The sequence below is a fragment of the Brachyhypopomus gauderio genome, chromosome 7 (genome assembly GCF_052324685.1).
Source record: "Brachyhypopomus gauderio isolate BG-103 chromosome 7, BGAUD_0.2, whole genome shotgun sequence".
Lineage (NCBI taxonomy): Eukaryota > Metazoa > Chordata > Actinopteri > Gymnotiformes > Hypopomidae > Brachyhypopomus > Brachyhypopomus gauderio.
In genome coordinates, this window is record NC_135217.1 from 17,433,149 (window position 1) to 17,457,268 (window position 24,120).

At 49.9% G+C, this 24,120-nt stretch overlaps 1 protein-coding gene across 1 annotated transcript in view; it reads left to right on the forward strand.

Annotated features, from left to right (window-relative positions):
- The window catches only part of dip2ca (disco-interacting protein 2 homolog Ca), a 64,346-nt gene that overhangs the window by 20,323 nt on the left and 19,903 nt on the right, over positions 1-24,120 (forward strand). The window contains 8 exon segments of the mRNA XM_077013500.1: positions 12,865-12,936; positions 15,045-15,155; positions 17,667-17,792; positions 17,891-18,136; positions 19,500-19,625; positions 22,153-22,287; positions 23,112-23,231; positions 23,360-23,557. Of these exon segments, the coding sequence (XP_076869615.1) occupies positions 12,865-12,936; positions 15,045-15,155; positions 17,667-17,792; positions 17,891-18,136; positions 19,500-19,625; positions 22,153-22,287; positions 23,112-23,231; positions 23,360-23,557 (1,134 nt within the window).

Here is a 24,120-nt window from a genome sequence, read left to right on the forward strand (position 1 = left end):
AGGAGGAGAGAGAGATGGAGAGATGGAGAAGCACAAGGTGCCTAACTTCCCTTTCTCTCCAGGACTTGCGCTGAGGCTGAGAGATGGGGAGAGAGAGAGAGAGAGAGAGAGAGAGAGAGAGAGAGATGGAGAGATGGAGCAGGCTGAGTTCTCTTTGTTCTGCACTGATTCATCTCTGCAGTGTGGCTCGCCGGGTTTAGCCTTGCCTCCTGCGTTGCCGTGGTGAGGAGCAGCCTCCCCTATAACAATAACAAGACTGTTATTTTGAAATACAGTAGTAATATTGTCACTGAGGTCTGTAGTAAAATATGTGATATTTATTGTCAGAGTAAGATGCGGTTAGATGTCGTGGGTTTGAGGACTTTATTAGTATGATCTAGTCTAACCACCCAACGTCCCCCAACGTCCCCCAACATCCCCCAACGTCCCCCAACGTCTCATTACGATGCTGAGATTTGTGCCTCTCTGTTCAGTGGGCCTTGTCTTCTCCGTCTGGACAGGAGCACATCTCCAGAAGGTCAACGCCAGCCTACAGTCCACGTTGGACATTAGAATCTAATACTGACTTTGCAGTAACAAACTCGTCAAAGTGTGTGTGACGGCATTCCAACAGGAACTAAACCAACTGCTGATTAGGCTCACACAGACGCGTGCTGCGGTTATGTTCAGATCACATAGTTGAACCACTGTGTATATTGTTATGAGTATAATTCTCCTCAAAATTGTAGGAATTATCATGTAGCGATGATTGTACAAATTATTTGTGATATATCCCATGAATACAATGTTGTTAACTCACAGCTGTCATGGACAGAGACCTTCAATTTGTAAAAGGAAACAGGAGTGCAGGAGATGAGACTTAATATTCCGAGTGTGTTTCCTCAGCTCTACCGTGTGTGTGTGAGCCTCTCCCACAGCTCGGCGGATGAGACGGGCCTGTGGGCTCAGTCAAAGCCCGTCAAGGTCGTCCAGTAGGTGCCATTATCACAGTGCAGTCCTACACATCACACGCACCTCTGCACACGTTCTGGTTGATTGACAGCTGTCAGTGGCATATATAACCCCTCCCCCGGTCTGTTATCTTAATTAGCAGGGATTGATGTGACTGGGCGGGTCTTTGATTCTCTACTGTAGGGGGTCTGATACGCCTGAGTGGGACGGTGGGGTCTGATCTGTGGCTGGGGACACACAGGAGAGAGAGCTTCTCTTCCCCTGCTAGGCTCCGCTGTGGCGTGCTGGGACGGTCCCCAGGTCGGCCTGAGGCTGTGTGCGTGTGCGGGGTCCTGCTATCTCCCGAGTCGCCTGCCATGACGTAAAAGGGGGGGGGGGGGGTCTCCATAGCAACACATGCAAGACTGTGACATCATCAGGGCTCTGGCGTGAGGCCCTTGGTCTGAACCTGAGAGTGAGGAGGTGAGGCGGTGATTAGTCGTGACCCTATTGTTCACACCTCACACACATACACACACACACACACACACACACACACACACACACACACACACACACACACACACACACTGTTATCGTTCTTTCCCACACATCACTCTTTGTCCTCTCTCTCTCTCTCCCTCTCTCTCCCCCTCCATCCCCAGCCCCTCTGCTGTGAGTGAGTGGTTGACCTTTACCTAAGGCCTCATGTTCTCTCTGTCATAGCATCGCTGCCTATTATTATATTGTTATTATTAGAGCGCCTATGATTAGCACTCGCCCTTATGCAGGGCCACCCACACTGCCACCGATTCCTCTGGCCAGATCATCCGCCCACCCACCCTCCGTCCCTCAGGAGAGGATTAGTCTAGCTGTGCACTCATTCGCCTGGTGACAGAGCGCTGGCCGAAATCAAACGGAAGCTGACTTCTTCTCCAAATGGCAGTTAGTTTGTGTGTGTGTGTGTGTGTGTGTGTGTGTGTGTGTGTGTGTGTGTGTGTGTGTGTGTGTGTCTGTGTGTTGGGGGTGGGTGCTGCTTTTCCTCTAGCGGTCCAGAGTCCATTACTGCTGTGTGTAAAAAAGCTCTTTTATTGTTACACCTTCAGAAAGCAACAGAGCGCAGACATGAGTGGGTGGAGGCTAGTACATTCACCTGCTCCCCTCCCCCATTCTCTCTCTCTCTCTCTCTCTTTCTCTATCTCCCTCATTCTCTTTCCTCTCTCCCTCATTCTCTCTCTGTCCTCTCTCTCTGTCCTCTCTCCCTCATTCTCTCTCTCTCTTTCTCTCCTCTCTCTCTATCCAAATTCTTAGTCACTGGTCTGTAGAGCGTCTCACCATCCACACCCGGCACCTACTGATTTGCAAGATGTGCCACGTGACTGTAGCTGTTTTATTACTCCGCTTATAGCTGTTAAAGTTGCTTCTGCTTAGCGTTGCTAGCGCCAGCTTAGCGTCTGCTAGCTCCAGCTTAGCGTCTGCTTCGGTCCATTGCAAATGCGAAGTGTTTGGCCCAATGACCAGAGAAGCAGACATATGCCATGGCCTCAAACACAGTCAAATTCAGATGACGGGCCGCACTGGTGTGATTGTTTCTGACCCTGTACAACTTCTGGACAGACGACACCAGTCATATGCATTAGGTCGTATCTTCACTTTACACTTGAAATCTATTATGCTTTTCTGAAACCTCTCAGTTATCTCTGCATTTTAAGAACGCTGCTTCTTTAATGTTGCTTATTTATATTAACACAGGAATTTGTTGTGTCAGCCGAACCAAACTGATTTTGGGAACATTTTCAACCCGACAGAAGTCATCATACTGGATAATTTGCATTTTAGTCCGTAAAAATGATTCTAGTCAATCTTCAATGTGTGAAGTTTGTAGAAAAGAGGATGATCGAGCTCTTTGTTGCATCTGTCTGATGCAGGTCGTGATTTCTGGTGTGTGGAGGTCTATGAGGTCTATGAGGTCTTCTGGTCTTTCACCTGCAGCGTGGCCATATTTGTGTAGCAGCAGCTCAGCACCACGTGAGATGTGATTCGGATCTGATTCTGCCCTCTTATGTGGCTAGCAGCCATTGACGTGGTCGGACTGGGTCCCTCTCAGAACCTCAGCAGTTCAGGAAGATGTCACCGTGGGGAGTCTGTCGATTTAACCAGCTAATCTAAATGCAAATGAGCCTCAAGCTTGATGTCCTGCTACAGGAAGGCAAAAAAAAATCCAAAGTATTTATTAAGAGAGATATGTCCTTACTGTGAGCGAAGAGGGGAAAATGGAGATTTGCTAGGGGTTTATTTATATACACGCGCATGTGCAGACACACACACACACACACACACACACACACACACACACACAAACACACACAAACACACACTAATACGGGTGAAGGGACTCATATTTGGTATTTGTTTTTCTTTAATAAGGTCAAACAATATGTACACTGTAGCTAGCTAGCACATGCTAAGTTTACATTGTTCATACTTTCCACTGGAGTATCAACTCCAACTGTGAGCAACGCTCATATCTGTCTCCTGCACTGAGGCTGCAATATAACATGGTGGCAGCCTGTTGAAGGAGCCCGTTTGGGGGGGGTCTCTCCTCCCCACGGATCCCTCGGACGTGACGGGCTTGTTAGGGGCCAGTGACAGTCCTTAAACAAACGGGACGTCTGCCTTAAATCACAGTCCCTCTGTTTGACAAGCGAAAGTTGTGGTGTGAGATCAGGAATAGGTGAGATGGCGATCTGTTCTTTCCCACGCAGCTCCTCTCCTCCATGTCACTTACAGAGGGAGCAAACTCATTGAGTTTTGAAAAGCTTTATACCATCTCAAGCAAAAGTGCTTGGAATTGGCTTAAGAAGTACAGTACTGTAAGAAAATGTATCCTACTTAAACTTTATCTACTTAACCTAGAGTTAAAACGCCAACGCACTACGGTCTACTCAAATAAATCTCGCTTGATTAACTTTTTTTAATGGCCAATCCTCAATTACAGCTAATATTCTTTGCTCTTCGATACATCAAGACTACATAATCCATTCCCTTGCTCCTCCAGTGATCAATTCGGTGATGAGGGGCCCGGAGTCTTGCCGTAGTCTTTGGCAGATTCTCCGCCCACATGTAGACATAGACTCTGATATCTACACTGCATTAACCTGGCTAGAGTCTCAGGATTCCTCCTGTTGATTTCTGATTGGCTATCTGCATTTCTGCACATTTGCACGTCCACGCATTGTGCATGGCCTGATGGTTTTGTTTAGCAAACAGCTGCACACGAACCAGATAAAATGAACCTTTCACAGCGAGATATAGCTGTGGGACTGAAAAAGGTTTGTGAAGATCACGGTGTCATTAAGCGCAATTCAAAAGTTTTGCTTGAAGCAGTTCGTAACAAGTACAAGAGACTTCAGTGCTCGTTTGCAGATGGGCTAAAAGCCTTACTTACATTTCAAGCATGCCCGGTTCTTCATGAATAGCTACCAGGGTTTCCAAGTCATTTGATTTTGTTGGTTGTGTGTTCCCGTCTGTCAGTTATTACGCAGGGAAAAATTAAGAGATTGACAGTTGATGTTACATCTGGGCAATTTACCATCGTACCATCTCAAATTACTTGTAGGCACTTAAAAGTGAGAGAAGTGCTTCAGACATATACCATAAATGTCTTATTGGGCAGTCTGTGCTTCCTGAGGGTCTGTTTTTTTGTGACTCCATTTTCAAGATTCCTGCCTTCTGTACGTCATGCCAAAACAGAAGGCTTATGATTGGCTGTTTTGTTGATTAGTTGTTTTGCCTGTCAACATTTTCTGCAATAGCGGGCAGCTCTTGTTCAAGTTAAGTGGCGAAAGGCACCAGACTATCCCTAGAGGGTCTGGAAATGCGAGATTACCTATCGTCTCTCTCAGAATCCATAGTCGTCCAGTTCAGGCAGGTCAGCGCAGCCGTGCGTGTCTGGAGAAGAACACGGCAGCTACCCGCTGCTACATGAAGGTAGATTTAGGAGGACCGGGGCACGCGGAGGTGACTTCAGGAGACCACACAGGGTTAGCAGCAGTGATCTAAACACTTCTTACTCCGCATTATAACTAATACAAACAGGTTTGGTCTGGCCTTTTTTTTTTGTAGAGCCTCAGTGTTTAATATTTTGGGGCTCTTACTTTCTTTAAAAAAATTCTCAATTTGCATATGTTCCACACTTATTAATTTTCCAATTAAGAAGGCAGCAGATTTTGGGCGATTTTAATAGAAATGGACCTGCTTACTTCTAGTGACCTTTGAATTCCCTTTTTCAATTTACACGCCCTGTGGAGCATTTGGGAGACGCAGTGAGCTGTGTTTACCACAGACGTCAGCTACTGTTGTTGGAACCCTGTGCCACAAGAGCAGCCTCAGTGCCTGGGTTCACCCTCAGTGCCCAGGTGGAGGGGGGTAGGTGTCCAGTTAGAGCGGGGTAGGTGCCCAGGTGGAGTGGGGTAAGTGCCCAGGTAAAGCGGGATAAGTGCCCAGGTGGAGTGGGCTGATTGATTCAGGACACTGTTGCTCCTCTTTATAACATCTGCTTTAGCTTTAAATGGAGCAAGTCACTCAGCAGAGTGCCGGTTCACTCTCTATTTTCCCCTCTTCCTGTTTGTGAGTGTCTCTGTGTGTGTGTTTCTCTCTGTGTGTGTGTGTGTGTGTGTGTGTGTGTGTGTGTGTGTGTGTGTATAACCCATGAGTGTCTGCACTAGCCAGCTAATCCTGCCACATATCTCAGTGTAAGAGTGAATGAGAATTCATCTCAAGTCTAACTTTGAACCCATGCTGAGAACGTGAGAATGTCTGTTCATTTGACTAGAATACCGATAAGTCCTATATCTCTGTGACAACTGATGGATGTTTAACTTAGTTGTGGCAAATTTCGGACTAATTAATCCAAATCTCATTTAATCACGACACATAGAAATTAAGGATTTAAAGTAAATGATAGGTCTGTTTAATATTGTTTAACGAATGACTCTGTTGAGTTCCTGATGAGCCGTGCTGTACGAGTCTGGAGAGTGTGGGTAATGATACAGCCATACAGGCAGCGGGGGATTCATGAAGGCAAAACTCAACATGTTTCTGCACTCCTGTGTGTTGACAATGAGGACCATTCAGTCAAATACAGCTGTGCTCCTAGAATGAGTACTTCATCCACTAGGACCTCTCAGGATTTCAACAATCACTGCCTATTACCAGAGGATATTTCTCCTGCTGTCATGTCTCTCTCACCCCCCCCCCCCCCCCCCCCTTCCCGCTGTCGCCATAGTTACCTACTCACCCTTGGCTGAGAGTGTTCTCTCCCGCCATGATGTTTATTGCAGTTACAAATAAAAAATATAGCCGCAAGCGGCAATTGGCGGGTTCACACACGAATAGGCTTCTTGGCCTCAATAGGCAGAGGCCCAAAAGGTCCTTTAGACCCTAAATGTGAAAAAAAGCTGTTTGAGTGGAAAAAATGCACAAATAAATCAATGTGCAAATAAAGGTTCAATTGGGGCACTAAAGGGCCAAAAGGATCAAAATAATGTGTATTGGCAAAATAATTCAGATCACAGAACTAAATCACATGCTGAGATCAGCTTTGTGTGTGTTTGTGTGGTATTTCATGTGAGCAATAGTTTTCAGTCAGAATATGGCCACTAGATGGAGGCCAAGTACTACCATACTGATATCTCATTAATCTCAGTAATGAAATAGGACATTTTGGTGACTTAAAGGTTAATTTCTGGTCAGGCAGTGTACTTTATTTAAAAAAAAGAGATTCAGTTGAGGCAGTAAAGACACAAAAGGTTCAAAATAAATTGTATTGGCAAAATGATTTAGATCACAGAACTAAATCACATGCTGAGATCAGCTTTGTGTGTGTGTTTGTGTGGTATTTCATGTGAGAAATAGTTTTCAGTCCGTTTCGATGTTTGGCCACTAGATGGAGCCCAAGTACTACCATACTGATATCTCATTAATCTCAGTAATGCAATATGACATTTTGGTGAATTAAAAGGTTCATTTCTGGTCAGGCAGTGCACTTTTTGTTATAAGATGCAATTGCAATGTTATAGAACTTATTGATCTGGATCATACAAGACCAATTACTTGTCTGTATTCTGCATAACAAGATTGCAGCATGAGTTTTTATGTTTTCTTAGGTTTTTGGGTACTGTAGCGCCCCCGACAGGCCAATTTGAACCAAACTTGGCATACCTCACAAGGACTTCAGGATATAAAAGCCTTTCAAATTGGGAGTTGATTGCCTACATGGTTTATGAGTTATAGCAATATAGGTCATATATGGCATGGCCACAATGATATAATGGGAAAATGGACCAATCAGATAAATAAAAATCCAACATTTTTTTAATCAGTTTTTACCTACAGAGTCTACTGATTATGCTCATAGCAATTTTTCCATAATTGGATCAAATTCCTATGACTAGTTTGTAAATAGCTATTTTCAAACAATAGATGAATGTGACAAAAGTATGCATTTTTTAATAGGACTTGTAATTGCAAAGTTGTCAGGTCTACTGCAAGGAATAAAAAGAAACAAGTTGCATGTTCCTAAGTGAACATTTGGAGGAGTTATGCATGATTTTCACAAATAGCGCCACCTAGTGGCCAAATGTTTTAAAACTGCACAGCATGACACATAGTCCTGGGATATGCACAGTGGTGAGGTTTCATGTTGTTTGGCCAATGGTAAGTCTGTCAAATGGCCAATTAATTCAAATAAAAATTAATTGGCTCATGGCGGCCATGTTTTTTGAGTGATGATGTCATCATTGTGTGTCTTGATATCACTTGGGCCCCTGATGATGCCTGTAAAGTTTTGGCTTGATGTGACTTATGGTTTCTGAGATACAGTTTTTCCCATGTTATAGCGCCCCCTATTGGACAATCGTGGCCAGCTTTGACGTATGACCTCGTAGTCATGTGCCCTAACAACGGTTAAAATTTTATGAAGATCGGTCAAAGCGTTGCTGAGATATGGCTGTTTAAGTAAATTTGGCCACGCCTTGGAGCTATTGATTGACATGTGACAACCAAACTGTATGCAAATCTCAAAATGTTTTTAAGCAACTTTGATAATGAGACTCTCCTGAATATTTTGACACCAAGCTTGTGGTGATCCGATGAAAAACCAGGGACTAGTACAAAAAAGTAGGTTTTGCATATTATGCAAATTAGCAAAAAATCTAAGTAGGCGGAGCTTAATGGTTCTTGAGGCTTTTTTGTTTGGCTTGAGCCAAGGAATCCATCAGAAGTGGAATTTTGTTTCTAGGCCCTACGGTTTGGGAGATATGGACCAAAACGCAAAATGGTGCGCTATAGCGCCACCATCAGGCCAATGTGGGTCCCTGTCTCTATTTCTCTCATTGCACACCTGCTGCACCTTGCTGGCAAGTTTGGTCTTTCTGGGCCTTACGGTCTAGGCTGCAGTATGCGTTTTACAGGGGGAAAAATAATAATAATAATAATAAGAAAAATCTCAGCAATTACAATAGGTTTCCCACACTACGTGTGTGAACCCTAAAAAGTAATATTTAATTAGCACTGCAGTTAAGGTCACAACTCTTTCTCTTTTTTACTATTTTATTTATTTATTATTCTCGTTTCGCCGTCCAAGGGAGGGGTTAAAAACACAACAAGGCCTGACATATCTGATCAGATAAGGATGGCTGAAATTGAAACTGCCCCTGCCCGTGGCACTTTGTGATATCTCGGGCAATTTTTGTTTTATTTCTCCTGCGCTCGCCCGTTGTTGATATCGACACCTCCCGCACGCCTGCTACAAATGCTGGGTGTTTATCTGGCAGTGCTGAACACGGAGGTGACGGGCGGACGGGTCTGTGGAGACGGACCGTTTTAGTCGGAGTGAAGTGTTTGCTCCGGCGTTATCGCCTAATGCGGTACTCCTTATAAAGCTTTTACCTCCACACCGCAACCAACACCTTTTCTGTAAAGCATTGCGCCATTTCTAGGTCTGCCTAGGTATTTATATTACGTATTTTATACACTAGTCTAATCTCATAGCCCGGCATTTATGTGGTAGACTTACGAAGAGGAAGGGATGAGAGAGAGAGAAAACATGGTGACTACTGGGTTTATCTGTGCAACAAAGATTTAACCGTTAATACTATTAGCCCCCAGCGCGATTTATTTTTGCTATTTTTTCTTGTGTAACAAGAGCCGTGTTTAGCTTTGTTGCCGATAAGTCAAGCTTTTGTGTGCATGTATCTCTCTACATGTGTGAATTTGTAAGCATGATCTCATGTTGGTGTGTTTGTCATGTAGGGCTGGTGGAATGTAGAAACCTGCCAAACTGGAGTTTTCCTACTAAAGTTACACTACACCATTTTAACAAACGTCCCTGCAATACAGTCAATGAAGTCTCTCCCATTAAAACACACATAAGCACACTCACACACACACTTCCTCTGCTTTGATCTTGCCTGAGCCTCCCAGGTCTGACTAAACACACGCGGGGAGCTTCTTCCAAACAGGAAAACGTCACGTCGTCACGTGCGTTTGGCATGTGGCCTTGGGACATGTCTCACTCTGTTAGAGGCCTCGTCCCTCTCTGCTCGTCCTCTGATCAAGGACTGGGGTTTGGGACAGTCTCTCATCCTGCACTGGTATCTTATCTTCCTATCCTCACTCTCAATGAGAGCGCTAGCTTGGAAATATTCTCTCTGATAGTTAATCCCTCTTGGGTAAATAATGAAGATCTGTTTTTTTCCCCAAGCCGTGTGGATTCTTTCCACAGCACGCTTTAGTGGGGCAGTCATGGCCTGGTGGTTAGGGAACTGGTCTTGTGACCGGAGGGTCGTGGGTTCAATTCCCAGACCTAAGGCCATGACTGAGGTGCCCTTGAGCAAGGCATCTAACCCCAACTGCTCCCCGGGCTAGAGCTAGGGCTGCCCACCGCTCTGGGCACGTGTGATCCACAGCCCCCTAGTAATCACTAGTGTGTGTGTGTGTGTGTGTGTGTGTGTGTGTGTGTTCTGACTGCACAGATGGGTTAAAAGCGGAGGACAAATTTCGATTAGGGTGTAAAAAATCACAATTGACAAAATATGGCACATTTACATCACATTTACACATTTAGTGACGTACACTTATGTTGGGTCGGACCCCTAGCCCGGCGTCACGGTCCTCAGCACCTGTACCATATAGTAAAATAAAGCTGGAATGTTGAATGACAGAGAGAGAAGAGAGAAAAGCAGGCAGAAGAGATAAATGAAGAAATGAAAGGAAAACCGAGGCACTCCTGCTCACTCAGTGGAGCTCACCATATAGGAATAGTCATCAAGGCTGTGAAGCTCATTTGTACTGGCGAAGCCCTTTGTATTGATTTTACATTGTGGCAGTATCCAGATGTGAGCTCCTGCAGACACTCATGAACTGTAATTTGATCCCGTTCCCTCCACTCAGGCTGCTGGGGCAGACCAGTGAGCAGAGGCGGGGCTAAGCTCCAGAGGGGGGGGGGGGGGGGGGGGGGGGGGGGGGGTTACAGGGGGAGTGCTGGCTCACTGACTCCTCCCCTGGCCCCTCCCCCAGTGCGGCGCTGCCGTTAATCATGCTATGTTTGTTACAGAGTGGCCCGTAAATCTGACTGGCGCTCGAGATGGACCCAGTCAGCCAGATGTGTTTACAGAGAGGCGGAACTCAAGAACGAACCTCCAGAGTTAGTTCACTTATTCTGTAGGCGTCCTGAAATACTGTAGCTGTTTCTTCGAATCTGTATGTATGCATAGTATGTATCTGTGGCTATATGTGTTTTTTTGGGCTTATTTTTTGTCTTTATTATGCCAGTAGCAGGAATTTAAATTTCAGGAGTGGCGATGCACTGTGTTGTTAGACTGTGAAATCATTTCTGATGTCTCCGTGCACTGATGGAGCATCATTCAACATCCTGTGAATGTGCTTGTTCACTGCACATATTATGGAGTTGACGCTTTTGACGTTCACTGTCCTCTGTATCTAGAAATGCATGTTAAACTGTTTATGCTGCAGCCTCCGTTCTATTAAATGAACAATATTAATTTTAGCCTTTTCATATCTGGAACTGCCAAATGCCAAACTCATATTTCTATTTATATGCAATTAATGGTGGAGTCCAGTTAAGTGCGGGCATGAATTCGCCCACCTTAAGGTTGGATAAGGACATCTGGGTGCTTACATCGTCATTCATAGAATGCCATCAGACCTCATTAGGTGCCTGTGTGTCTTGAATTTCCCAAGCACCTGTTCTTAGTTAATAAATAAACCTGGTGAACAGGTACTGGAATTGAGCCATGGAGCTTCACTCCTGCAGTCTACTCGCAGGCTTGGGCTGCTGTTTGTACTGGTAGTACTGGGCTTTTAGCTAAATTAAACAAGCAGTGTTTTGTCACGTCCCGTTCACCACAGTGTCTCTTGAGTACAGTCCGTTCCTGCCAGCCGCTAAGCTCGGCTCGGGCTTTGATAGCAGCGCGCGATCGTGTCCAGCGGAGCACCTGAGGAACCTGACCCCTTTGACCCCTCTGACCCCTGACCTGCACCGTTCCCCAAGCTGCAGATGCTCACCAAGACCCACGACCCATGACCCAAGGACCCCATGACCCCATGACCCACGACCCATGACCCACATCATCTCGTGTGTGTACACACCCTGTGCACTGTGGTTTATTTGCCCAGGGCCTTGGAAGGGTCAGTGAGCCCATAGTGCAGGGTCCAGTAGTCTCAAGAAGACGTTAGAAGTGTTTCCTGGTCAAAAGTTCTATTAAAGGAGCTCCCTTGGGCCTAGATTTACCAAAGCCTGATGTACCACACGCTGAAACTTGCAGTGTGTTGGAAATCGCTCCCGCTCCCTCTGTCCAATGAGTCTTCAGACACGCTGTATTTTAGGGTGATTTCTCAAAATAGTTCTTGGCATGAGGGATGTTTCTTTATGGGGGGCCTTGGTGTGTGCTGGGCTGAACCTGCACGTCTGTTCCATGCTGGCGTGAAAAAGTGTGTGACAGGGGTTTCAGGAAGGCGTGTGACTGCTGGTAGGAGGATCTGCAACGTAGCGTGGTGCAGAACACGTGTGTGTTGCCACGGATCCAGTGTGTTCACGTGAAAATACGAGAGGAAGTTATTATTACTTTTTTGATTTGTAAACTTTTGGATTGTGGCCACCCCTCTGTTCCAGCACATTTACTCCAACATGGTGTTGTGGTTCGCCTCTTGCTTTATAACAGGCCACGCTTTGCATTTCAATGGCTGCTACCGAGGTGTCAAAACTTACAAGGAAGAGTGAGGCAGAGGAGAGGAGCTCTGAGAGACAGACTGTCAGAGGGAGGAAGAGGCTGGGCGGGGGAGAGCGAGACAGGCAGACAGACAGACCGCTCGGGGGGGAGGGGCCGAGGAGGGAGGTTGGCAGGAGAGCTGCTCCTCTCCTCTGAGCGGGAGACACCATGTCAGCGAGGGCCTGTTGACTGACAGCATGTGGGCATGAGCGCATGAATCATCCAGACTCTGATAATAAAAAAATAAAAAAAACTGTTTTCATTTCATTCTTTTTTTTCTTTCGTCTCGTGATCTGTCGTCTCTGTTCTCAGCACCTGACCCCCTTTAGTTCTCGTCCGTGGTGCTGGAATTATGCTGCTACTCCAAGGGGCAAGGAGGAAGTGCCAGGAACCAAGTGCCTGATCAGAGCACTAGATCACAGTTTCTGGGATTTTCCCGCTCAGCCACATCTGATCTGGGTCATGGAGGCACCGGTAGCGGCATTAGCTGACAAACTTCATATACTACACCAAAGGAAAGGGGGCGCTGTTGCGGAGCTGTAGGTGGTGGGCTAGTGGGGGAAGTGATCTTTTGCCTCTTGAGGCTTCAGCAACGGTCAAACCTTCTGGGCCCTGGTGTCTTAACCTCTCCCTCCTTTTGCAGGTGACATCACACAGAAAGGCTACGAGAAGAAGCGGGCGAAGCTGATTGGGGCGTACCTGCCGCACCCCCCGGGTAAGCCACACCCCTTCCTCGGCTACGCGCTGCTTTCAGAGCCTCATCGGGAGGGTTGATGGTTCTGCACCCTTACCCAGCCATGATGGAGCTCAGCAGGCCGCCCTGGACCTGCATGCTGCCTGCCGATAAGGGAGAGTCTGCATTTAGGTTAAGACGTCTTCATAAGCTTGACGTGAGGAGTCGGTAAAAAGCCCTCGGACCCTTGGCCACTCTTCCCTTAAAACGGCTTTGACCTGCTATAATCTCCTGTACCTGTAAGGCTTTATTGTGCTGTCACATTAAGTAGGAAATCCCCCCGACTAAGAAAGGTTGTGCGTGACAGGTTTAGCCGGCAGGACCGTTGTGTGGTCCTGTGCACATGCGTCTGAAGGTCTCCTGTAGCTGTTCTGGCAGAGAAGGTACTAGCGGCAGGGCGGCCAAGGGCTCGATCCCCAGGGAGCAAGCACACCGCTACGTGTAAGTTGCTACGTGTAAGTGCATCTGGCGAGTGCTGTGAATGTCGCTGGCTTGCGTAGGCACACCGACGCGCCCCGCCAGGCTGACGTCCCTGGCTTGCGTAGGCACACCGACACGCCCCGCCAGGCTGACGTCCCGCACGGCGCCCCCCGGTCCCGCCGATATGCGGTTACTCGTCCTGCGCGCCGTTAGCACGCAGAGATACTCTGCAGAGAAATACCTCCTCTCCTCTGTCGCTGTCCTGGCCGTTTGAAGATGAACAGACCTTTGTGCATGTTACGGGGGGACATTCCTCCCTTTTCACTGTCTTCTGAACATCTTTCTGTTTTAATTTTTAACCGGCAAATTGACATTTCAACCCCCCCCCCCATTTTCCCCCTAAGCCGAACACTCTATGCCGCGGCTGAATTGTTGATGAGAGCAGTGTTTGTCACCATAGCAACAGGCAGCCAGCACGTCCTCTGTCTGGTTCGGAGTAAAATATGACATCATGGCTGCGGACTCTGGGCTGTGCAGACGGTCAGCGGCACCCTGGAGCCTCGAGCCACGGCCCGGACACGTGTGAGATCTGAACGTTAGCCTGCTGAAGACGGCACACGTGACACGGGCGTGATCCCGTTTGCCTCGTCCGAGCGGAGATGCCAGGCGGCGTTTGCAACCCGCTACACACACACACACACACACACACACACACACTAAACGGACTGAGTGTGTTCATCTTATGTCATCTAAAGTTCTCAAAGGGCTTTGAGTGTATCACTTTACCCAAGCACGGCAGACGCTGTCTCTGCAAGACACGTTGGCCAACTGCCACGACACGGAGGCATTAACCCAATCAGCTGTGATCGGTGGCAGTGACCCTCAGCGGGGCAGCTGGGTGGGGCAGGATCCGCAGGGTGAGGCTGGCACCAAGAAGCTCCCGCCATCATGTTGTGCTGGGGCATCGCCACGGCGACGCTTGCTCACCGTGCCCTCTGCTGTCTGTTGGGTTGGACCACCGTGTGACAATAAACTCCACCCTTCTGCCTCCCCACCACCACCCTTCTGAGGAGATCCAGTGATGCAGTGTGGTGTAACAGCACCTCCTCAAACGGACGCAAGCCCCAAACGTCCCTGCTGGGAGCCGTAGAGCAGATGACCTGCAGCGGCTCCAGCAGTGTCCGACAGAGACGGGGAGAAGTGGTGGAAGTGACCGAGTGGGGATGGGGGGAATCAGTCGGAGAGAAAGAGAGAAGGGGGGGGACAGATGAAATAAGAGGAGGAAAAACGACTGGATGGTCGGAAATTGGAAATGCAAATAGGGAAGGCAGGTGAGCAGAAGAGAGAAGGGCTGGCAGAGGTAGTGCATACCTCGGGCGTCTGGGCCATTCCCCCACGCCCTGTGTGTGTGTGTGTGTGTGTGTGTGTGTGTGTGTGTGTGTGTGTGTGTGTGTGTGTGTGTGTGTGTGTGTGTGTGTGTGTGTGTGTGTGTGTGTGTGTGTGTGTGTGTGTGTGTGTGTGTGTGTATGTGAGGAAGGGCCAAAGGCAGCCATGTGCAAGATGAATGAGTAATAAGAATAGGCCTGCAGTGGTCCTTGCTGGGTTGCATAATCCTCCTTCATTCTCTCTCTCTCTCTCTCTCTCTCTCTCTCTCTCTCTCTCTCTTTCAGGACTGGAGGCATCCATGATACATGACCGCAGACCACCCATGGGCCCTTCTTCTGCCTCCCGATACCACCGCAGACGCTCCTCTGGCACCCGGGATGAGCGCTACAGATCAGGTGAGGTGGCGGTGCCAGGACCCCGTAGGCCAGGACCCCGTAGGCCAGGGCCCCGTGGGCCAGGACCCTGTAGGCCAGGGCCCCGTAGGCCAGGGCCCCGTAGGCCAGGACCCCGTAGGCCAGGGCCCCGTAGGCCAGGACCTCGTAGGCCAGGACCCCGTAGGCCAGGACCCCGTAGGCCAGGACCTCGTAGGCCAGGACCTCGTAGGCCAGGACCTCGTAGGCCAGGGCCCCGTAGGCCAGGGCCCCGTGGGCCAGGACCCCGTAGGTCGCGTGTAGGAACCCTACTGCAACCTCACCTCTTCCCATGCGTTGCCCTGCGCTCATCGGCGAAATGAGCGTCTGTAACTAACATACGTTAGCGTGTTAGCATGTTAGCGTGTTAGCCTGTAGCGTGAGGGGCTGAGGAAGCCCTCACGAGTGTTTACCAGTGCACACGTTAACAACTCACCACATTATCTCCTTCATGCAGGCTTTTTAGTTTCTGAGCTGCTCTCGGTTCTGGGCCGGGACCTGGTCCACAGCCTGCGCGCTGACACTGCCACACTCTCTTATCTCAGGGTCTGGCTTGATTGACATGCGGCTAACCTCCTCCCTCAGAGCAAATATGGCAATTGATGTGTCAGCGAACCGGACCTGCCGATTGGATCTCTGCTTGAAGTGTCTCATGGCCTAGAAGAGCTTTGTGCTTTATCTGCCTTGCAGTATGGTGTGTGTGTGTGTGTGTGTGTGTGTGTGTGTGTGTGTGTGTGTGTGTGTGTGTGTGTGTGTGTGTGTGTGTGTGTGTGTGTGTGTGTGAGAAAAGCTGGAGGTATTTTGCAGGCGGGTTGATTCAGACTCCTGATAGCTTGTCTGTCAGCTTTCATTTTCTGCCACTCATCAAAATGATGGTGCTTTATTTTATAGTTCAGATATTCAAATCATGAAAAATCAAGGTTCAGCGTTGATTCTTGTGTGGCAGTACGCTACTTTACATGAAGGTGCGATAATTACGGTTTTCTGGGGTTTCGAAGTGCAAATATTGTTAAACGTGCAGCTGCTTGAAGGATAAAGTGAGTCATAACCAGCTTTTGTCACTGTTGTCACTGCATCTGTTGATGTTTCTTAAGCCATTTTCAAAATTACTGTACTATGCCTTATGAAAAGAACAATGAAATTAGGCTTTCTTTAGGCGTTCTTTACCCATATTATGCATATTAGGAACATTTTTTTCTTATGTTTCTTTGAAACATTTATTTACGTATACTAACATTTTTTTTTGCATTATCTCAATAATTCGGCACTGTGTAAACCGTCACACCCAGTAGCGCACGCCATGTTTCATGCAGACCAGCTTGTCTCAGGCTCTGGCATGAACGTTTGTTTGTTCCAGAATTGGAGGTGGGAATCCCTCACTGCACAGGAAAGGCACTGGGTTGGCTGTGGTGCGGAGGGTGAGGGTCTGGGGCTGGCCAGGGCAGCTGTTTTGGGTTTTGGGGGTTTGAGGCCATCCTGATGCCTCTTCTGGCTGTGCGGGTGTCCCAATGGCTGACGGTCATGAAACCCCCCCCAAAAAATATCCCTAACCACCACTGACCACTGAAAACCGTGCCAGGAAAAGTGTCCTCTCTGCATTCAGTTTCTACTGACTCCCATAATGCCAGAGTGCTGGTTCACAGAAGACCCGAGTTGGCGTGCTGCTGAGCAGACTCCCCAGGTTTGAAGACCCAGTTTGGATGGTGCCACATACCACATACCCCCTCCCCCCACCCTCCTCCAAACAAAAAACAATGATTATATCCAGAATTTGCTCTGTTACTGCCAATTAACTTTAGAAACATTTAAACTGGAAAAACACTGGGACTTTTTGACATGTTTATCCTCAGCCATCATGCCACGGAAACGTTCCAAAATAATTGCTCGACCAAAATTTACCAGCCTCGGCACAGACTCAGGAGTCCACGCCTGTCAGCTCTGAGGCTGAACGGATCAGCAAGGCTTACGTTCAGGCGCTGTGTGCTTATGTGTTTCAAATTTACAGTCTTTCATCTGTTGAAATGATCAGTGAAGGGAAATATGCAATCATGTTGCAGCTGTAATATTTAGTTGTGCCTCTGTATGCGCCTGCTGCTGTAAATTGGCCTGTACGTGTGGGTGGGAGCGAGGAGTTAGCCGGCCTGTAGCGTCGTCCCAATAACAGCTTGGATCATTAGAGAGCATGACTGTGGCAGTGTGAGCAACCGTGGCACTTTCCTGGCAATACACATGGCAGTGGGTGCAGGGTATTGTCAACTATTCTGTCAGCTCCTACGTGCACACACACCCAGGCGTGCACACACACACACACACACACACACACAAAACCACACATGGAATGCGTCAAAGAGTCCTGTGTGCATAAGGGCTGGGGGTGGTGCTTGGTGCCTGGGCCCCTGTGTGTCAGCTGTCAGGCTGTCAGGCTGAGGGTGCCGTGTTGTCGCCTAAACCCCCCTGTCCTCCCCCCCCCCCCCCCCCGTCCCCGTGTCCCTGCAGACGTCCACACCGAGGCCGTCCAGGCGGCGCTGGCCAAGCACAAGGAGCGGAAGGTGGCGGTGCCCATGCCCTCTAAGCGTCGCTCCCTGGTGGTGCAGACCTCCATGGACGCCTACACTCCTCCAGGTGAGTCTCAACTCCTCCCCCCCTCCCGCCCCCATACCTGCGCCACGCGCTCCACCTTCTGGGCTGAGTGTCGAGTGGGTGTGAGTGACTCTCACTAGGCCTCTCCCCGCTCTCGTCCCTGCCCCCCCTCACAGACACCTCGTCGGGCTCGGAGGAGGAGGGCGGCCCGGGGGAGGGCACGCCCACGTCCAGCCAGGGCAGCGTGGGTATGGACCACTGGATCAGCCGCGCCGTCCACCACGGCTCCACCACCTCGTCCTCGTCCTCGTCCACGCAGAGCGGCGGCAGCGGGGCCGCCAGCCGTCTGGCCGACGTCCTGGCCCAGGCGCACGTGGGCAAGCCAGGTAACCCCCACCCGGCCTCCGCCCCCCTAACGCTGCTGCTACGTCACTTCCTCCACCCGCTGTGCTGAACTCGGCTGCGTCTGTCTGTCTCGTCTGCGGATGGTGTCTTGTCCTTTTCCCTCTTTCTGCCTCTCCAGCCCTCTGTCGGCCTCACTATCTCTTCCTTTCCCTCTCTCTCCCTTTCCACCCCTCCCTCTCTCCCCCCCATGTCTGTGTGTAGTCTGCGTCAGTAACCCGCCGCAGTCTCTTTCGCTTACAGACGTTACATTTGCCTCTCTGAGCTTCATCTCTGTCCAGCTACTTGGCTCCGCCCATCCGGCTGTGTTTGGCTCCGCCCGTCCAGCTGTGTTTGGCTGGAGCGCTCCAGATGTGATGATAGACACATGTAGGCAGGCAGAGACCAAGAGACGTAGCTCAGACGGGGCGGCCCGCCTGAAACGTAAACACACGGCACCGCAAGAAACGGACAGGTCTTTTACCACTACTCCCTCTCAGACCCCAGCCCAAAACCACTGGTGGACCCGCCGAGGTTCGGAAGAGCCTCCACTGCAGGAACCTGCTGTTCTGGGTCTCGCCGCTGAACGGAGCAGCGATGCTGTTAGCCGTGTGATGTGGGAGAGCATGGTCAAGTTTAAAGTCTAGACAGATCGAGTCCTTCCTCTCTCCCTCTGTGCCTCACTCACCTCTCTCTCCCTCCCTCCTTCTCTCTCCCTCCCTCCTTCTCTCTCCCTCTCTCCTCTGTTGTGCAGCCTTTCTCCTTTCGTCTCTTCTTCTCTCTCTCCGCTCTGATTCTCTCCCAGGACTTTTTGGGATTCCTTTTGTGATCGTCTTTTCTCTTCCTTGTCTGCTGTCTATTTTTGTGTTCTCCTCTCTCCTGTCTTTGTGTCCTCTCACAATTTTGTCGTGACGCCATCTAAAAGCAGACGGCCAGGCGAGGAGCTCCGTGGGGCTTGTGGCGTGGGGCCGTGCGCCCGCATCTCGGTTAGCGTCAGTACCGGGGCGGCTAGCGTTTAACACGTCTGGTCTTCAGTGAGGCGTGTGTCTCACCGAGACACGGGCCCGACTCACCTGGACGCCATGCTGACCACACCACGCCTCTATCTGGTGCGAAAGACCTGGAACTGTAAACGGGGAGACCAAGTGCGTGTATACGGACCCGTCCCCCCCGTGTCCCCTCCGTGTGTCCCGTCCCACACCCTTCATGGGTCCAGGCCTTCTTGGACCGGCTGTGCTCTGCAGGGGGTGCGGCAGTCGCTGCTCTGGACATCTGCCTTTGCCGGCCATGCCTGTGGTCGATGGCTCATCTGGTTCTGGTTCTCTCCCCTTCCTCCTCCTCCTCTTCCTCCTCCTCCTCCACATCCAGGACCTATTGCTCACCTCTCGTTGAAGCGGAAAACTATGCTCGGCGTCGCGGAGAACGGCAACTCGCTGCGGCGCTCCTGCGAGTTCGGCTCAGACCTCCTCTGGCCGCCTCCCTTGGAGTCGGATGGTCAGTATGCCCCGCCCCCGCCCTCCTCCATGCCTCTCCCCCTCTGAAAACACTCCGCCCACCTCCATTCACCCTGCATCCTTCTTCATCCAGACCATCTCAGCGTCACTGTTTCCCATGTACGGTCCTTGGTGTGTACGCAGGACCACAGGCCTCTCAATACACAAGTGTAGGCTTGTGTGTGTGTGTGTGTGTGTGTGTGTGTGTGTGTGTGTGTGTGTGTGTGTGTGTGTTTGATCAGCTGTGTGAGAAGTGTGAGGAGCCTGTGATGGGCATGCTAGGCCTCTGTATCTGTTTATGGTTTCCTGAGATACAGAACTTGTCTACAGTGGTGTACTTTGTGTGTTTCCAGAATGTTTCGGTGTTTTGTTTTGCGGCGGTCACGAAGCGCAGTGCGCGTGATTATTTCGGTCTTGCGTCTGCTTTTAGATGCTTTGTCAGTGTTGTCAGTGTGTCTGCACGTTCGTTTTTGATCTTGCTTGTAGCTTCGTGTGTGTGTGTCTCTGCTCTGGCGCTCCAAATTTACTGTTCCTGTCATGTTTCTTCATTTTCTCATTTTTCGCTAACCTACATGTCACACGTACTGTTGATTGTTAAATGTTGTGATGTACTTGAAAATGACTAATTCCTTTTGAAGTAATGACTTACATATGTTGCTGTTTGTAGAAATATAAATGGAAAATGTAATTTTCTGTCTCATGGAAAGTTTTATTCCACAGGCTGACGTAAGTGTCGTAGGTTCAGAGTGCCGTCACTGAATGTCAGTCAGATACTCTGTCCCGTAGTTTTGCCCCGTCCGGTGCGAGACACGTCCCATGTAGCCCCAGGCGCGGCCGATCCCTCTCACAAGCATCGATACCACTCCACCTCGAAGCTGAGACCCTCTTGCAGTCATTCCCAGCTCCTGTGAACTCCTCTGGGCTTGGTGGGAACTCATTATCGGCTAAGAGAGACGGAGAGAGAAACAGAGAGAGAGAGAGAGAGAGAGAGAGAGAGAGAGAGAGAGAGAGAGAGAGAGAGAGACACACAGAGGGAGTGTTGGCGAGCGAACATAGTCACTGGGTTATTATTAGCGTGTTACGTAAGTAAAGAGGCTCCTGGGTGTTTCCTGTGACATTCATGCCTGTTGATGGGGTTGGGGGAGGGGCCACAGGGAGGAAGGAGTGTACATTTAGTGGGAGGGGCATGGGAGTGGTGAGGCAGGGAGGAGGCGGGGCTCTGGAGTGGGATGGTGTGGGACGTGTGGCCACAGACTGGCGTCGGGTTGAGGAGTGGGAGTGGCTGGGTGTAGGGGCGGGGCTAACAGAAGCCCCACTAGTGGGGGAGGTCCCTGTGTCTCAATCGCCCTCTCAATCAGAACTTTCCTTCGGGTCTGGCCGAGTCTATTTTAATAAAACACGCCCTCTCTTCCCAGTCTGTCTCTCTCTCTCTGCCTGTCTGTCTAACTGTCTCTCTCTCTCACTGCCCACAGCCCGTAGCTTGCAGCAGACCTCAGTCCTCTGAGGTGTATGACTAACACATGTGTTTTTGTCAAAGATTTAATCCAAATAGAGAAATACAGTTGCAGAATTGCTGAACAAAATTACACAACCATTGATCGAATCAGGCCACACTTGACTGTAAATTCACTTAAAGCCACACCACAGCAGTTCTGCGTTACACAAAACACAGCACTGCAATAAGCTTCTATATTAAGTTATGATGTCAGCATATCAAATAAGACGTAACGTGATTTTGGTTCCTCCTTATGTAATGGAACCTGAGTAGGCCCAGTCCAACAGGAGCGTCTCTGTCCGTTTGCCACTGATCTGGCTGGACACGGCGCTCCGGGTCACCCCGGACCGGTCCGAACGCTTTAGAACGCAGGCAGCAGGCCTACACTGGGCTTTATCGGTCACATTCGCACATCTTTGAAAGTCCGGAATCGCAAACCGGCCCACATTTGGCACCAAACTGAGCATGTGAACCGGTAGTCAAACCCACGGCAGTTTACGATCTCTTAGATCCACAACACCCCCCCCCCTCGCCCCCACAGCACAACAAAATGAAACATTACATCCTGGGCAAGAAAGAATGGAAGTCAGGGTGAGGGAAATGCTTTGGGTTTATGGGCTGTGAGTCACCTGCAGACGCTGCTGGCATGGTAATGGTGCCGGCCGTGTGTCGGCCACAGCCCTGGGCTCTGATGAGATAGAAACATCAAGACTGGGGGAGTCACTTTAATGCCTGGCTGGGGTCTGGGAGGAGTGGGGGGTGAATAATAGGGTGGAATTTACAATCAGAGAGAGAAAGAGAGAGAAAATGAAGCCCAGAGGTGTACCAGAGTGGAAGTAAAGGGGCCTGTAATTACAGAGAGCAGGAAACTGCTGTCCTCCGTGTCCTTCATCTCTCATCCATCCATCTGTTCTTGGACACGTTTCTGAAGACGTCAGCCCCCCCCCCGTCCTCTGCCCTGTCCACACTCTGCCAGTGTCCACGGTGTCCACACTGTGCCAGTGTTCTGAGCGTCTACTTCCTCCGCATCCAGAGAACCACTCGGCACCGCCCGATGTCACCACCTACACCTCCGAGCACTCAACACCGGTGGAGCGGCCACAGGTGTCCACTGTGCCTCGGACCGCGCCCAAGTACGGCAACGCCGAGCTCATGGAGACTGGAGATGGTGAGAGCGCAGGGTGTGTGTGTGTGTGTGTGTGTGTGTGTGTGTGTGTGTGTGTGTGTGTGTGTGTGTGTGTGTGTGTGTGTGTGTGTGTGTGTGTGTGTGTGTGCGTGTGCGTGTGCGCGGGTGGGTGTATGCAGAAACATCTGTCCCTACCTGGTGAGGGTGCTGTAAACATTTAGCGTTTTCTGGAACCAGCCAACACTTCCTCAGTGCTAGTAGCTCTGCTGAGAACAGAAACGCTAGCGAATGTGTGTGCGCTCCTGAGCTGGTTCTGCATGTCGTGTGTTTGTGGGCCGCCTTTGTGCCGACCCCTGGGTGGACAGTTCTCCCTGCCCGAGTTCTCTCTATGAGTATTTGTAGTGATGGATCCTCCGAGATTAGGCCATGATTGAGAGCATTGATCTCCCTCTTTTTATGACAATTTAATTTGCTCCCCGGAGACACTCCCCTTCCCCCAAGTGCATTTGTCAGAAGCATTAATCAATAACCTTCATAGAACTGGACCTGCATAGAATTTGTTTGGACATGAAAACTCAGAGAGGAGACAATAAGTAAATGAAAGCGGGAGGGGGGTGGGGGGGTCGTCTGGACCTGCCTAGCTGCTCCGACTGGCCTTCAACCCTGAATGACCCGGTTGGTTACATCCGTTCAGGTGTTTCTGCAGATCAATGTCTGTGGGAGAGATTGAGTGCTTGTTTGTATGAATTTAAGGTCTGGCAGTGTCTTAAGTGCATGTACATGTGCATTAAAGTGTGTGTGTGTGTGTGTGTGTGTGTGTGTGTGTGTGTGTGTGTGTGTGTGTGTGTGTGTGTGTGTGTGTTCAGGCGTCCCGGTCAGCAGTCGAGTCTCTGCTAAGATCCAGCAGCTGGTGAACACCCTCAAACAGCCTCGCCGGCCGCCCCTGCGCGAGTTCTTTGTAGACGACTTTGAGGAGCTCTTAGAAGGTAACATGGTTCCCCACCCCTGGAACCCACCTCACCTCCACCAAAATACCACCAGAACCACCACAACCCCACCACAACCCCCCCGCGTAATAACAAACTCCACTTCCCCTCAACGTGGCCCGGTGCAGTCCAGCAGCCCGACCCCAACCAGCCCAGGCCGGAGGGGGCCCAGATGATTACCATGCGTGGGGAGCAGCTGGGGGTGGTGACCAACTGGCCTCCGTCGCTGGAGGCGGCTCTGCAGCGCTGGGGCACCATCTCGCCCAAAGCCCCCTGCCTGACCACCATGGACACCAACGGCAAACCGCTCTACGTCCTCACTTACGGTAAACAGCCCCGCCCCCTTTTACACCGCACTGCTTAACGCGTGGTGTTTGCCCTCCATATTTTACTAGTTAATAATCTTCATGTCTCCTACTGATTTACTTGTCATATAATTATTTAGCTAAGTCTAAACATTTACCTGAAAGGTTTTAAAGGACTTGTATAAATGGATGGCTCGGAGAGTGTGTGTGTATTTTGTTGGTATTGGTCTGTGACTGTGTGTGTGTGTGTGTGTGTGTGTGTGTGTGTGTGTGTGTGTGTGTGTGTGTGTGTGTGTGTGTGTACACATGTATGCATATGTGAGGTGTAAGTATCAGCTGGGATCCTGCCCGCAGTGACTCGGTGAGAGGTGTGACGTTGGGCTTGTGGTGTTGCCGTGTGTGTGTGTGTGTGTGTGTGTGTGTGATGACTTTTGCAGTGGACTGCTCTCTCTCCTCTCTCTGAATAGTTGGGTAATTTTCTCTCTGTTTCTCCGGCGGACTGAGAGCCGTCCCAATTTTGGGCCCTCTCTCTCTCTCTCTCTCTCTCTCTCTCTCTCTCTCTCACACACACACACACTCACACA